The 16,987-nt window shown below is 36.2% G+C and overlaps 1 protein-coding gene across 1 annotated transcript in view; it reads left to right on the top strand.

Annotated features, from left to right (window-relative positions):
* LOC108738268 overlaps nucleotides 1-16,987 on the top strand; it is a 70,796-nt gene that overhangs the window by 47,701 nt on the left and 6,108 nt on the right. The window contains exon 3 of the mRNA XM_018471629.2: nucleotides 1,306-1,425. Within this exon, the coding sequence (XP_018327131.1) occupies nucleotides 1,306-1,425 (120 nt within the window). The remainder of the gene's footprint in view (nucleotides 1-1,305; nucleotides 1,426-16,987) is intronic.

Genomic DNA, 16,987 nt, shown 5'->3' with positions numbered 1-16,987 from the left:
TCTCACCAGGACGTGACGCGCATGTCGTGTTTCTATTAGTTGTGGAGTCAATGACATCTTGTTTTGAAAAGTTTTTTTCTTAAATTGTTAATATTTGTCGTAATTGTCTTAAAAGTAATAGAAAACGATATTCATATGATTTATATCACGTCACATTAACCCATAAATGCTCAGAGAACACATTTCCATTTGAACCCTTGCCACCTAATGAGTGTGACGAAAAAATATTCGATAACTAGTGTTTCTATGTTTTTAACGATGCTCTTTTCGACGGTGTTGGTTAAAAATACCTCCGACAATATTAAAGCATGGAAAGATCGAAAATAAGCAAAAAAACGTGATTTTTGAATTGACTTTTTTCTTAAAAAGTAATTTTTTGTGTCCTTACAATTTTTCTATATGCTTTAAACCTATATAGAACATGACCTCGATATCTAAACATGAAATATTGACCGTTGGTCAAGTCGAAATGCCTTTACAAAATGTTTGATCAAACCAAGTTTAAGTGGTGGAAGGACTACTTTTTCGGGATCTTTCAAACTCCGACTTCTAATTGCATTCTAATTTGGACATAGGAATACCGAATAACAATGATTTTGATTTACCATAAGTCCACTGTCTTAACATTTCAACACATAACCGGCATATTTTATCGTAACCCACTGTTTATCTTGGTAACAACAAAGTCTGTTATATTCAATCTTTGTTCAACTATTGTATATTGTCCGCAAATGTAACAAAATACATTTGAATTGCTTTTACAACTCCGAGAAGCCATAGTTTAAGATAAATGAAACACAACCTTTTATTACACTTTAATATTATATCTCTCCCAATAATGGCGCGCTATAAACTATTTTTTTTAGGCGGTGTAAACGACTATAGTTACTTTCAGACTATCTAAAATAATGTAAAAGACAATATAATACTCAGTTAGGGACTATTAAATAGAAATATATAAAATGAATTTTGTGAAAAAACGCCGATTCAAAGAGCTATATATATATAGGTACATATATTAATCTATATATAAAAAAAATGTGACGTGATACGTTAAAACAAAGTTTATATTTGCAAAATATAGACCAACATTTGCATGCTTAAGATAAATTTATACAAAATACTTTTTTATCGCAGATCTGTGTAATTTGGAAGCCATGGATTGAATTATTTAGTCGCGTATGCATAAGTATCTACTGCTTTATGACATGCAAACAAAGTCGTGAAAATAAAGTAGTATTTAAATCAATTTAAACTTTAAATTTCATTGTAATAACTGCAGGGCAGTTTTAAAACTAATAACAGTGTTTTCATTTTTAGGACAGCAGCAACAGTTTCATTTTGCCTTTGGACAACGTCCTTTTCCATTTGCTAGTACTGATCCACTTTCTGGTTTTCGAATGCCGCCGATAGCAAATTGTAACAGTAAGTAAAAAAATATATTTTTACAAGGGCAAAAGAAAAGCATGTTTAGATGTGCAGATCATGTAGTGGTAGGTATCAGTAGTTGGTAAGGAGGAACTAGATGTTCTTAAATAAAATGGAAGCGACATAGACAAAAGAGTAAGGTATGAAAGTAAATAAAAAAATTAAATAGAAATGTGTATGCAAGAAGAGAAATAGTTAATATAAAAGACAAGGAAGAAGTCGCTGACGAAGGATAGTGCACCGAGCGGCATGTCCTACGGTTTAGACCATTGCTTCGCACTCGAAATGAGCATCGGTTCAATTCCGAATCCGTCTGCAGTTTACTTGAGTCGCTTAGGCAAATACCGATGCAGTAACAATATTCCATAGGTATAATCTTTCACTCTCTTCTGTCTTCATTTTGTCCATCTCATCTTTCTCATCACAATTACCGCCTACCCACGATTCCTAAAGGAGGCTCTACCATCCGACGTAGTCCGAAGGAACTACCCGCCCACCAGCGTTAGTAGCTGATGAGAACGAAACACCCAAACGTCTTTTTAATGTCGAATCGTATTTCATCATCATAAGGTCGTCAGTCCTAAGACTGGTTGGACACGTACCTCCACTCTTTCCTATCCTGAGCCAAACAGTAATCTAATCTAGGTCTACCTGTACCCCTCTTAACTCCTGCCTCTAATATGTCTCTGACTAGACCTTCATGTCCTACCAACCTATCTCGCTTATTCTTTATTGACTTCCATAGAGTCCTCTGTCCTCCTATTGTTTCCAATACCGCTTCATTTCTAACCTTTTATACCCACGTTATCTTCATCATCCGCCTATAACACCACATTTCTACAATTCTAACCTTTTCTTTTCCACCGCGCCCACTGTCCACGTTTCGCACCCGTACAACCCCGTGCTCCAAACATACACCTTTAACAACCTTTTTCGAATTTCTAAATTAACCGTCCGCGAGCTTAGAAGTTTTTATTAAAGGCGACACGACCCTGCGCTATCCTCTGCTTTATATCCCTACTACTCCTTCCATCCTGACTTATCTGACTTTCTAGCTATCTAAAGTCAGCCAGTTCTTCTAATTTTTCGTCTCCTATCTTTATATTCGCTCTTTCCCTACTTTTTATTCACTTGCATGCCAGTATTTTAGTTTTACTTTTATTTATTTTCATACAGTACTGATCTGTCAGTACCGCTTCCATTTTATTTAAAGCTATCTCTAAGTCCTCCTTGCTAGGTGCTAATACTGCTATATCATCTGCAAATCTAAGCATACTAATCTTTCGCCCTTGCACATCTATCCCTACAGTTGTACTGTATTTAATGATGTTGATCGCGTCTTCGATGTATAGATTAAAAAGTAGCGGTGACAATGTGTATCCCTGTCTGACTCCCTTCCTAATATTTATTTCTCTACGTTGCAGCTCCAGTGCTATAACTGCCTGTTGCTCTTTATGCAAACTAAGTATCACCCTTCTATCTTTGTAACTCATCCCTACATTTTTAAATATATTTAACATCTTGTCCCATTTAACATTGTCAAAAGCTTTCTCTAAATCTACAAATCCATGTACGCACTCTTTTCCTTTTTCTATCGTTTTCTCTAGTGTTACCCGTAAAGCTAGAATGGCCTCCCGCGTTCCTCTATTTCTTCTAAACACAAATTAATCTTCCCCTAATAGTTCTTCCGCCCTTTTTTCCATCCTCTTCTGTACAATTCTAGTTAAGATTTTTGACGCATGGGAAGTTAAGCTAATTGTTCGATATGTCTCGCACCTATCCGCGCCCCTCTTCTTAGGTAATGTTACTACTGCGTTCCGTTTATAATCCTCTGGGACTTTCCCCGTTTCGTAAATGTGACTAACCAGCTTAAACATACGATCTCTAACCTCTTGTCCTGCATGTTTTAGAATTTCCCCCTGTATCCCATTTACACTTGGCGCCTTATTATTCTTTAAATTTTTTATTTCTACATCGAACTCTTCTCTCATTATGGGACAACCAAGCCCATCTATTTCCATACTATCTTCCTTCTCTAATATATCTCATAGCTCAGGGCCTGCGTATAGGTTCTCTAAATATTCTTTCCACCTATCTGCCTTTTTCTCATTTTCTATCAAGATGAACCCTGCCTCGTTTCTTATATTAACAACTGTATCCTACATCTCTAAAATTCGTTTTAATTATATTATACGCCTCATCGGTTTTAGAAATTAAAACAAAATGTTAAAAGTATAAATTTAGGGCACGAGTCTTCATGAGTACGAAACATGAAGCTTTGCGCGGCAGAAATGAAATGGGTAGAAGGATTTAAGATGCGGATTTTTAGGCGAATGATGAAAAAAAAAGAGTAGGAGAACAAAGGGTACAACAGATGTTAATAAGGAAAGGGGGAGATAGGACGATAGAGCACCTTCTAAGTCATGAGCAGAGATAAGCATAGTTCGCATCTTTTTTTCATTTGAAAACACTTCTATCATCTAACTAGGGCTGGATTACTGAACTTACAGACGCAAGCCGCTTTCTTTTCTATTGGTTGGCCCCAAAACGATGGATGACGGTAACATCGGTGTCTTAAGTGTTGTTCTTCATAATCTTTTTAAAGAAGACGACTAATATAAATATAAGATTTCTAATTCATTTTAAATATCTTTTTGGCTATATTTTTGTACTTTTATATAAAGTGTTTAAGTTAGGTTAATTTCCAAAACACTTCAAAAATGANGGTAAAGTTGATTTGTATTCTGTAGAACTGTCTTCGGCGTGCTGACGAGACCCAACGAGAATTCATGATTCACGTCTGACAGTTTTAACAGATTACTGACCATTACATGAAGTTTGTTGTTCTGATTGGTTACAGGTCTATTACCACGTAGGGCCGTAGCTACGCCGTTTTCAAGTCAATATATATATAGACCTCGTCGAACATTTTTGAGTTCCACAACGTTCCACAGATGGCGTTTGTTTTGCAGTAATTCAATCTACTATTTATGGTATATTAGTTGTAAGAAGAGCAATTTTCTTGACTGATATTCATTGAGATAGTTTAAAATTACTCTGAGGAATGGAGATAGGGAAATTTTCTGTAAATTGGTATGGCAATGGGGAGCATCATTAGCGAAAATTAATTATGACCGTCGGATAATCTGCCACCGTCTGCAATATATTCGGCTAATAAGTGTTGACAAAATCGGTCGTTTGTCAGCTGAATGTATGCTATAAGTTTAATGTGTGTGTGTATGTGTGCGTGTGTGTGTGAGTGTGTATGCGTAATGTATTTGGATCCAAAACACAATCCACTATGTGTGCTCTTCGTCACCGTGGAACTAACTGGAGGACTAAGAAATTACGCCGGTTGTTAGGAAATATGAATCATCTCATTTACACGGCAACATCGTTTTCTTAACTTCCTGTCTTCTGTTTGGACAAATGAACCAGAATCTCTCAAGTTGCAGAATTTCATTGGAAATTGATAGTTGCCTCCAAGATAACATTAAACAGCCACTTACTATTAGATATTGGCAAACAAAATACTTACCATCTTTTGAAACAGAAATATCGGTTGATGTCGAGCATATTCTAAGAGAAATATACGAACACCAAAGGGGCCAGTCCATAATAGTTGTATTGTGGTGAAAATGGGATGTGGAAAATAAACGGAAAACATTGAAGAGTATCAAATTTTGCTATCTTTGTTTCTCTGTGAAGAAAATTAAAGAGTACTTTCAATAAACCTCTACAAACATAATAGGCATCAGTAAATTAGGTGGAAAATAGGAGGGAAGAGATCAAGATCTCAGCATGACCCTCAAGAAGAGAATGACAAATTGTTACATTGTTCCAATATTACTATATGGTGTCAAGGTTTGGACGTTGTCTGAAGCAGCAGAAAAAAGAATCCTTGAATTTTGAAATGTGTATCTATCGAAGAATCCTAAAAATTTCCTGGGTTGACTGGGTCACCATTGAAGAGGTCCTCAGGAAGGATGAACTGTCAACTAAACCTTATGTACACTATAAAACAACGAAAGCTAGAGTACTTGTACCATATGAGAAACCCTGTGATATAACGACTGTTACAACTGTTCCTACAAGGTAGACCAGAAGAAAATAAGGACCAAGACGTCCACAGAATCGTTCCGCACTGCAACCAATAAAGGAAGAATAGTCATGAATGTAGGCAACATCTGGAATGGATAAGGCCAAAGAAAACGAAGAAGAGGAAGGAGAACAGATGACTGAATATTCCTGATCTCAGGATAGAGCAGAGCTAAGTAAAAACCGTAGTAAATGCCAAAATTGCTTAGAAAAGACTCGGTTTGTAATCTGTTCTTGGATTACTTTCAATTCAGTTCAGTTCAGCAGTTACCAAAATTAGTGTTTTGCTTGGTCAAACGCTTTTTGTTTTGGTCAAATTTTTGTTAACATCCGGTAGACGAGTTGAAAGGTGGGAAGTGATATCTAATCTTGTGGAACAAAAGCAAGGAGGACTAGTCGCATCGGTAATAAACGATAAATGACTCAACAGATAATTTAATTTCGGTTTAATAGAGGTACATAATATATTAAGACAAATGGCAAGTTTATTGACGATGCTGAAGTGAGATGCGTTTGTATTGCACAATAAACTAGTGGCGGATGGTGTCTTGTAGTTGTTATCCCGTTGGCATTGCGGCTAAATTACGCCTGTCGTAGCAGGAAATGTGGCGATTCCAGGTGTCAAGTAGGAACTGTAATATGACTACACAACGATCCTATAAATGTACAACATCCATTCCTGTTACGAAAACATGATATTACACTTAATACGGAACAATCCGTTTCGCGCTCTAATATCCAACAATATCTACACGTGTTCGAAGCTAAAATGTTAATAACCGTTCGGATACTTTGTATAGTTGCTTTAGGAGCGCCAGAGGGCCAATTCGAACGGACTGGAGGAGTTGGGAGTGGAATGGGTGATATGTAGGAACGATACCTATCTGCTCAGATAGACAAACCCCCGTTTATGTGCCTTCATCTACCCCTTTCGAGTTTCTATTACTGTTTTCGTAGAAATCGTCTTCGTATGTGTGTGTATGTGGATGTGGCTGCCTACTTGATGTGTAAACGCAAACAAATTAAGCACGGTTGGAGGAACCAACCTTCGAAAATTAAAATTTAAACTCACAGACGTAGACAAACAGGGGCAAATTTAGTTATAAGTTATTGTTTCAAATAAATACTCTTTTTTTTTTAACCATTAGGGGAAGATCAATGTGGGTTTAGAAGAAATAGGGGAACGCTAGCTTAACAATTATGTCAGATAAGGTCATTTATATTAAGAAATGTTTAGTTAGAATCTTGTTCCAATGAAACATCAAAGGTCAAGAGATGATCCAACTGAAAACTTCCAGCGTTTGACCGTCCCGTAACCATTTTTGTTTGTTAATGTCATAAATAGGATCAGTACTTTCATTGTTGTCAGGAGGGTTAATTATTAAGTTATCTATCTAAAGTTTCTATCGGACACCCTGTATATAACTAAACAAAGACATCCAAAGGACAAGTACAGATGACATTTGTTCTTTTCAAAGATTTGATTGCGATTGTTCGCGTTTCATCGTAGAAACCAAATAATTAACCCTGATAATTTTCGTTGAAAAAAAGACACCCTTAATTAAAGAAACGTCTCGTTTTTTTTTCTTCTCCCCCTCGACTTGTACGAAGTTACCTTGGTTAGAATTACGCCCGGTTACCCTTTTTAATTTGACTTCCCCGTTCAATAAAATCTCAACCCTTTTCGCTATACCGCACCACTTCATCGAAGATTTATACGCACTTTTTTCCAGCAAGTTTTCTAAGTCCTTGCCGCCAACCCTTTGTTTAACTTCTAAATTACAGCCATAACTCAATTTGTATCCGATCGTATATTTTTTAATTATTCGTCTCAACACTCTCAAGATCTCTTAAGGGAAGTAATTTGATTAGGGCGACCAAGGGTATGAAATGTACACTGTTGGGTAATTGGTAGAAAAAAGAACACTAAAAAAATAACCGTCACAAATGGTTTATAGGAAGTCTTAATTCCGTTTACTGCCTTTCCACAAATATTAACCCCTTAGAATTTACCTTAGGGCGCTACTGTATATTGGTCTATCGGTAAATCCAACACAAATCTTGCTGTATTTAATTTATAATGTCAAGCGGTATTCATATTAGTTTAACAAAAATTGAAGAGGTATTAGGAAGAATAGGAGAACAGAGGACTCTATGGAAGTCAAGAAATGGTAGGACACCTTCTCAGGCATGAAGGTCTAGTCAGAGACATATTAGAAGCAGAAACGGAAGTTAGGAGATGTGGGATGTTCTAATAATTTTTTAGGGAAATGCGAAGATTAGCTTAGGAAAGGAAAGAGTAGATTTGCGTGTCCAACCAGTCTTAGGTTTGACGACCTTATGATGATGATACCGAAAATAATTATGTAAAAATAACCATTATTTGATAAAATTTAGGGTCCTCCACAAATTATCCTCTTCAAAATTGAATTCAATTCTTTTATTAGTACAGAAATTTTAAAATGGGGTGGATGCACGGTGGCAAAAGTAGGCAGTTTTAGGTATAACGATTTCAGCCCTCTTTCTTCAGTATTCCTATCAGGGGCTTAGATTAAATATTTAAAAATAGGAAGCAGTGAGCAAGTAATAGACAGACAAACAGAAGAACTAATTGTTGATGTTGGTGACAGTGATAGAGATTCCCATGATGACAGTGAATGTGAAAACTCACTATAAAACAATAGCAATAGGTTTATTATGTCATTATTATAGGTCATAAATGGACAAGTACCTGCGTGACCGCTCGCCAGCTTCCTTCGTCAGACCTGTAACTAATTATAATTATTTTTGGATCCCTTATATTATATTTTTCTAATTGCATGATATGTCTTGTATAAATCGAAATAGTTGTATTAGGTATGTGACAACCTTATATCAAAAGGAATTATAAATTACCTTTCCCTGTGCCGAACCAGTTCATCGAAAATAAGCATAGTGGAATTGTACATTTCGCATTAGTTAGATTTGTTTATTCAACCAATAATCTACCGTTCTAATTAATGTTCTATGTATGTTTAGGTCATTAATTCCTAATTAATGTAGAATATTCGATACTACTACGTTTAAATTAACTATTTTAAGCTGGATGAAACTGCATAGTTTATCCAGGAATTGCGTATGCAGTCGGCATTTTTATTGATTAAATTTTCGTATAAACTACGCATGAATCTACAAAAAATATATAATACCTACAGAAAAAGCACAACATTTCTTTAATCGACTTTTGTTATAATTAGACACTTTTTTTCCAATTAACAAATTCATGTTGGCACAGTGAAACGAGAAAACATCGTCTTTTCGTACAGGGTGTGTCAAAAGCCCGCGGCGGGCCTTGAAGAGTAATAGTATTGTAAAAAATGCGAATTATTCGTACTTTCTGTTTTTAAATAAGTTTTTAATTTAAAAAGAGCAGTGTAACATTCAAGTGAGCTTCACTTTTCACTTATTCCCTGACTTATACAGGGTGTAACATAAATAATTGCCGAGCTTAGAAGGGTATAAGCTGGATGTAATACGCAATCACATTGTGAGTTCAGCAGAAAGGGCAAAAAAAAAAGAAAATTGCAATAATTTACAATCCGAATAGCTACATGGATGGAGAATGTAAACATTACTGATAATCGAACGTTTTCCTTTANGCTGGATTACTGAACTTACAGACGCAAGCCGCTTTCTTTTCTATTGGTTGGCCCCAAAACGATGGATGACGGTAACATCGGTGTCTTAAGTGTTGTTCTTCATAATCTTTTTAAAGAAGACGACTAATATAAATATAAGATTTCTAATTCATTTTAAATATCTTTTTGGCTATATTTTTGTACTTTTATATAAAGTGTTTAAGTTAGGTTAATTTCCAAAACACTTCAAAAATGAGGTTCTCAATTCGGCTAAATTTTGTTTGTGTATATGTTACGTTGTTCCCTCACAACTTGTGAACCGATTTTAATAATCCCTTTTAGATAGATATCTTAAAGGTAGCCTCATTAACATTTTTAAGAAATTATTACATTTTCAAGGGCGGAAAATCATAAAAAAAATAGTCAGAGAAATTAACACAAAATCCTACTTAATAATAATAATTAATTAATATTAAATTAATACCCTATTCTAACCCTTTAACGGCATGCCCTATTTAGCCCCTAATGGGAATATCTTACCTTAGCTCTTTTACGGTTTGCCATAACAAAACTGATGTGGCCCTGATGTGGATACTATACAGGTTTCTTAAAACTGAGTGGGACATTAGACATTTTAGGGAAACTGAGCGTGTTGGAGATCTGAAAATTTGGCAGGAGGGGTTATAGAGGATGATCATCTTAACTAAAATTTCACCTGTCGGCCGTTTCTGATTATACCAAAATTTGATAGCAACTTTGTTATTTGAAATGAAATGTTATATTTCTTACGATGAATTCGTACGAAATACAAAATTTTAAGGTAACTTTGAAGACCAACTTGTGTACCCATGGTGAATAGTTTCTGAGATAATTTAATTTATAGAAGAAAATCCTAAATACTCAAACTATAAAAATCATAACCTCCACAAAAAATGACTTAGAGTGTTGAAATTTTTACCAGTCATAGTCGTGTCTTATGGCTAATGTTAAACCAAAATTAAATTGAGTTTCATGGCATATGAAGAGTGTGCCGTTGACAGCTGATGGCTACCCCAAATGTTAATATGAATGTCTCTTTTTCGTTTTTCTATTACGAAAATGATAGAAGGCAAAGCTTATAACGATTTGACGGAATTTGATTCTTTCCAAGCATCGAATACCACTTTTAAACGTGTTAGGTACTGGAGATGAAAACAATGAAATTGATACCACATTTTTTGTTTGTTTTTTGATCAGTTGAAAGAATAAGTTGCATGGCTATAAATGTATCAAACTTCCATTCGCAGGATTCTCCATAAAGATAGATTAAATTGTTTAAATCTGCATTGGAGTATTTATTATAAGCTTCGCCTTCTATAATTTTCGCAACATAGAAAAACGGAAGACAAGATTCTTATTCACATTTGCGGTAGCTATCAATTGTCTACGGCACACTTTCCTTATACCAAAGTTAGTGAAATATCTATTTTAGATAAAAATCCTTTATTCAAAAATTTTCAAATTAGGCTATATAAAACATTGAAGGAGGATAAAAAGGGTAATCGAACGACAAAATAAAATATGGTACGTGCCATATGAAAAAACGAAATTATTCGTGCTTGAAATTTCTAAACTTTTCTTTTAAACGTTCAGTATATATTATGAAGCTCAAGTTTGATTAAACATTAGCTACGAAACACGCTAAATAATTTTTTGTGGACGTTTTTCTTATTTAGGTTGCGGTAGCGATTTTTTTTTTCTGTAAATTAAATTAGCTCAGAAACTATTCATCGTAGACATACAAGTTCGTTGTTACAGTTACCTTAAAATTTTATGTTTCATACGAATTCATCGTAAGAAATATTCCATTCCATTTAAAATAACAGAGTTGGTATTAACTTCCGGTAAAACTATAACTGGAAATGGCCGACAGGTGAATTTATTTAAATTAAAAAGATCAATCTCGATAACCCATACTGCCACATTTTCAGATCTCTAACACGCTTAGTTTACCTAAAATGTTGAATGTACCACTCAGTTTGAAGAAATTGTTTATCTTACCCTTTCATGGTAACTTAAAAAAGTTTATGTATTCTAACGTATTTAAACACCTTCTCACGCTTTTACAACTTTTATTTAACGATTTGCTAATCAACACTTTTATTACTAATTACTTATCAATTTACCACAATATGATTACATTTTCACTTCTTGGCTCATTCTTCTTCCGCTTGTATCACTACGTAACTCGAACTCGTACTCACTCGTACCAACTCCACTCTACCTCGCGACAACTATTTATAGAGATTGGCCGTGTTCCGGAATGTTCCAGTATATACCGTCTAGAATCTTGGTCTTCTTTGCGATTATGTATATTGAGTTGCCTGCATACATGTGACACTGCCCCTTCCTAAAACTAATCAGTGAGATCGCCTCTATAGAGAGCAAGCCGGTTAAGATGAACGATCTTCATGAGTACCCGAAGTCCCTTCTGAATTCGACAAACAACGTCCTTAATGCATCCCAAGCCTGTTGCAGTTTCGTTCGAAGTCCCTTCCGCCTTGATGGATTGTATAATCAAACTTTATCACCTATTTTAAAACAAGCAGAGTTGGTTCGTCGATCGTATCCGTCACTTTCAAATCGCAGCTTCGTACTCACAGCTTCATGGATGGCTTCTAGACGTTCTCGTAGTTCGCCCACGTATTTATCTGCAGGTACTGGATAGTCTCCAGGATATCTGGTATCATGTCCGCTGGCAACCTGAGTTCTTCCTAATAAAGTGCTGGCTGGTGTTCTTTCAGTTGTCTCATGAATGGCGGATCTACAAGCCAGGAGGAATAGTGGTATGTGTCGGTCCCAGCCACTCTGCTGTTCGTTGACAACGCTTCTTGAATTGTTCTCCAAAGTAGCGTTAAATCGTTCATTCCATCAGACTGTGGATGTAAGGGCGTATTCCTAGATTTAGTAATGCATTAGTTCAGTGATGTTCTTGAACAAAGCCGATTCGAAGTTCCTGGCTTGTTCCGAATGCAATTCCAATAGTACTCCATATCGGCTGATCCAGTCATTGACAAACTTCTCAGCAATGGTGTGTGCTTCCTGGTTCGGTATCGCATATGCTTTGAGTCACTTGGTAAAGTAATCTACGACTACCAAGATGTGTCGGTTACCGGAGTCCGTCACTGGTAATGGTCCTGCAACGTTAACTGCGGCTCTCTCAAATGGCGCCATCACGTTGTACTTCTGTATTCGTCCACGACTCCTTATCTTCGGTTACTTATTGACGGCGCATATCGGGTACTTCCTGCGCCAGTTTTCCATATCGCTACTACTTCGTGACCAATAACGTGGTATCGTCCTTCGTTATGGACTGCTTCTAAAACATCTGATCTTTTTCCTTCGCTTGGAGCTTGTTTCTGGTTCCATTTGGACTTTCCCACATTCTTTTAAAAACGCCGTAGTCTAAGTTTAGGGAAGTCCAGTGCACCCAATCATTGTTTGATATAGGTGGCTTACATCTGCCCATGACGCTCTTCAGGTTCCACCTTCCTTCCATCTCATTATTGGGCCAATATCTTTGTCCTTTCTCTGGTCTTAGAGTAATGCCTTATTTACCCAGGAACCCTCAGACTTAACGGTGGTTAGATTACAAAAGGTCGATGACAGCTCTCTGCAGATGAACAATGTTTGCAGTTTTCCACGCAAGGTCTCCGAGATAGTGCATCTGTGTTTCCATGTTCATAAATTGCAGTAGGCACTTCGGGGAGACCTGATGCGTTCTTAGGAGAAACTCCCGTCCATAGAGGTACTTGTGGAAATGTGCGAGGGTTTTAACCCCAGCCAGTAGCTCTCGACGAGTGATGCAATAATTTCGTCCTAGTTTTGAGCGTTTTACTAAAATACCGGATGACCTTATCCTTTCCATATTATACTTGGGATAAGACACCACCAAGTGCCATATTACTAATGTTGGTATCAACGATGAAGGGTTCGCTGAACTGTGGGTACCTCAAGATTTAAGCTCCAGAGAGTCTAATCTTTAGATGTTCTAAAATTTCTTGCCATTCGGGTGCCCAATGGAATGAAACTTAATCTTTTTTTTTTTCTGTGTGTAGTGGTCGGACTATATCGGCAAATCCTTATATTGATCTTCGGTAGTAGGGGCAAAGTCCCGGAAAGCTTCTAAGTTCGTGACGATCCTTGGGTATGGGCCTATTTCGTATGGCATCTGTTTTGTTAGGGTTAGTCATAATCACTTCCGGTGTTATGACATAGCCTAGGTATTTCACTCATTTCTCCACGCAGTCTCGAGCAAAATGAACAGTTCTTCCACATTCCCAGCACATTCAGTTTCATTCTTTCTGGCAGTGGCTTTCTTCGCATTTATTATTAAAAGCGAAATGACCTTCTTTTGTAATTGTCCTATTGCCAATTTCTGCTTGCCGCAACAGTATATGACCTTTGGAAGCGTGTTTCCCCACTTCAAACTCCAGAGCGTCTCACAGTGCTTCACTTAGAGTTTTGTGGTCTGGTTATATTAGAACTTGCTATAGTCAGGCGTCCCTGACTCCATCAGTAAATGTTTGTAGCGCCAGTTGGTCTATAAATTGTTCAGGAGTAGAGGGTAAGCTAATCTCACGAGGTGCTCCATATCGGACTGCTGAAGAGTCTCGTTACTTCTTTGATTATGGCTTTTCAGTTGCGTCTGATGTACCTGCTGTAAATGTTTATCGCCTTACCTCATTTCAAGACGTCTATCAAGATGATGGAAGTCATATTGTTGGCATTCAGGCATTCTTTGGAGTATATCCCGCGCCTCCCCTCGTAAAGAAATTATTATTTCTGTTGCTTTCTCTGAATTAGTCCAGGAATTTGCCTCCGCTGCCGCTATAAACTACTTCAGGTATACAGACCATGAGATCTTTCCATCAAAAGTTGGAGGTGTAATTTTTGATGGCCTTGCACCGGAATCTGCAGCATTTGCAGTAGAGGCTAGCTTAGCCTTTCAATTTCTTGTTTCATTTCTTCAATTTCTTTTCCATTATTATTCGCCTTCCTTCTATTTTCCTTTAAATCTTGACTTCCCTTTCTTCTATTTCTTCTTCTTTTTATCAATTTCATGTCTAATACCATTTATCTTATCCTCTATTCTCGTAATTATTTCTTCCTGTACAGCTTCCATTTTCTGTTTCATTTCTTCCTGAGCTGCTATCAACTCTTCTTTCATCTCGTCATTTTTTTTTTCCTTCATTTCTTCTCTCCTTGTCTTATTTTCATATCATCTTGTACTACTTGTAAGTTTTGCTTTACTTGTTCCTGACTCTTTTTCGTTTCTTCTTGTACCCCTTCCATTTTCTCTTTTATTTCTTCTTGTCCCAGTTTCATTTCTACTTGTCCTTTTTCCCTTTTTTGAGTCATTTCTGTCATCATTGCTATTAGTGCTTTTATTTGTTCCACCATTTCAGCTTCGATAGCTCTAGTCGTAACAGGCATGTAATATCTCAATTTCTTCCTGAAAGTTCTTCTTTCTTCGGGAGCTTTCTAACGATACAGTATTTGTTAGGGTTCCTTTAAAATTCCGCTTCTCCAATCCTCTTTAGTTTTCTTCAATCCAATTCCTGACATTATTTAAACACCTTCTCACGCTTTTACAACTTTTATTTAACTATTTGCTGTCTAATCAACACTTTTATTATTAATTACTTATCAATTCGCCACTATATGATCACTTTGTCACTTCTTCGTTTTTTTGGTCTTCTATGTCACTAAATATGTTGAGTTGCCTACATACATGTGACAGTATTTATTTCATTTAAGTTTGTGTACGTAATATTTAAATGTATATTATAAAAATAATACAAGGGTTCGTTTAATTACAAATAAACATAAAATCGACGTAAAAGATGAACAATAAACTAAGTACTTTTGTTGCTAATAAAAAAATATGGATTTAAAGTTTAGAATTTACTACTAACTGACGCGATAGATGCCGTCCTGTCCGCAATTCAAATTTTCCAATTTTCAGGATAACTTTTCTAATTCTCCTTTTCTTAAAGACCTCGGTTGGACTATAAGTAACATTTAAAAAGAAATTAGGTAAATCGGTCCAACCGTTCTCAACTGAATCGCTTACCAACGAATTTTGGTTTTTACTCTTTCCGGTTTATGTCGCCAAAAATCCTTTCAGGTATCATCGTAACAGTGGATGATTGCGATAAAAAAAGAATGTCCATTTTTAGAACTCCAGTACAGCAATTAATAAATCAGTAACGCACAAAACCTATTTAGTATTATTTTACCAATTGCTGCGAGAAAGAGACTGACTGAAAGATATTAATAATCCCCACATATTTTCGTTTATTAATAGGGGAGATCGAGACAAAATGGGATTCTTAAGAAAAAAAGTATCATATAAAATAAATTAAACTGTTGAATAGAATAACTTTTACTCAGATAGTAACATTATGTATCAACTTTAAATATTCAAAACGTTCTATAAACAGGATCACTTAATTTTCTGATAATGAGCAACAACAATAAAGAATGCAAATTTCTCATTTTGCGTCGTATTTAAACGGAGCACTTCTAACCTAAAACGGTGACGACTTTAAAAAGTATCTAATATAAAACGCCGATTCTACTGCTACTATTGAAAATATTGTGAAAATTTAATTACTCGCCTGATAACACGTCAATGTTAGTCATAAAACTTTGGAAAATTATAAACACAACGTAGCAAAAAAAAAGAAATACCGACACGTTACCTTCTATTTTAGGTTCATCTGAACAGCTCTGTCAAAGGAACTATGAGTTACGTGCATTAGCATTTGTCCTGTCCTGGAGCATACGTAATCCTATAATGTAGCATCGTACTACAGATGGCGCTCACCACGCCATTTGTGGTATTTTCTAAAACGCGCTGTTAAGACAGCAGGTAAAGGTTGGTCTGTGTTGACAACTTGAATTTCTTCAATTCAAAGTCGGTGAGGAACTTCGCTTCCAAGTCATCGATTGTTGTTTGGTTTCAGGATCAAAATGATGGATCCAAATTTCGTCAATCGTCACGAAACGTAACAAAATATTTTCTTGGTCTGCGTGGAACTTTTTAAAATTCATCCTCGAAATGCTGTGCTGTTGTTTCTTTTGCTTATCGATTTGCATCCTCGGTACCCAAAGCCTAGGGCATATTTCATATGCAATTTGTTCGCAAGGATTCTTGGAACACTATCATATGAGATCTTTGTGATCCTAGATACACGCCTGATGGTTACTCTCCCATTTGCCAACACAACGTTTTCGATTGTTTTCTCTTACCTTCAGTAAGGAACGTGAATGGTCATTCTTCGCGATTCTCATCTTCCGTGAATGTTCTGTTCAGCTGAAACTCCTTGACTCAACGTGCAACTGTGGAATATGGAGGAAAGAAGTACCGCCAATGTTTCCACCAAGTATCTGTGTATATGCCTTTGCCTCTACTTATTTCATTTTTCTCAAGTTTGATGTTATCTCTTGGACGGTTCGCATTTAAATGAATGTACTTCCCAGGAATTGTAGTCTACTAACTGTATAATTTGACTAACAATATTGACCTTGTAGGTATATAATCAGGCAAAATGTTTTTCTGGATTTATATGCAGACATTAAGTACAGGCCTGACGCTGGAAGCTGGCGGAAATTTTAAAATGGTGTGGATGCGCGGTGGCAAAAGTAGGCAGTTTTAGGTATAAAGATTGCAGCCCTCTTTCTTCAGTATTCCTATCAGGGGCGTAGATTAAATATTTAAAAATATTGATCAGTGAGCAAGTAATAGACATACAAACAGAAGAACTAATTGTTGATGTTGGTGACAGTGATAGAGATTC

Source organism: Agrilus planipennis, unplaced genomic scaffold (genome assembly GCF_000699045.2).
Source record: "Agrilus planipennis isolate EAB-ADULT unplaced genomic scaffold, Apla_2.0 scaffold94, whole genome shotgun sequence".
NCBI lineage: Eukaryota > Metazoa > Arthropoda > Insecta > Coleoptera > Buprestidae > Agrilus > Agrilus planipennis.
The sequence above is the reverse complement of the archived record's forward strand: the minus strand, read 5'-3'. Positions and strand labels throughout refer to the sequence as shown.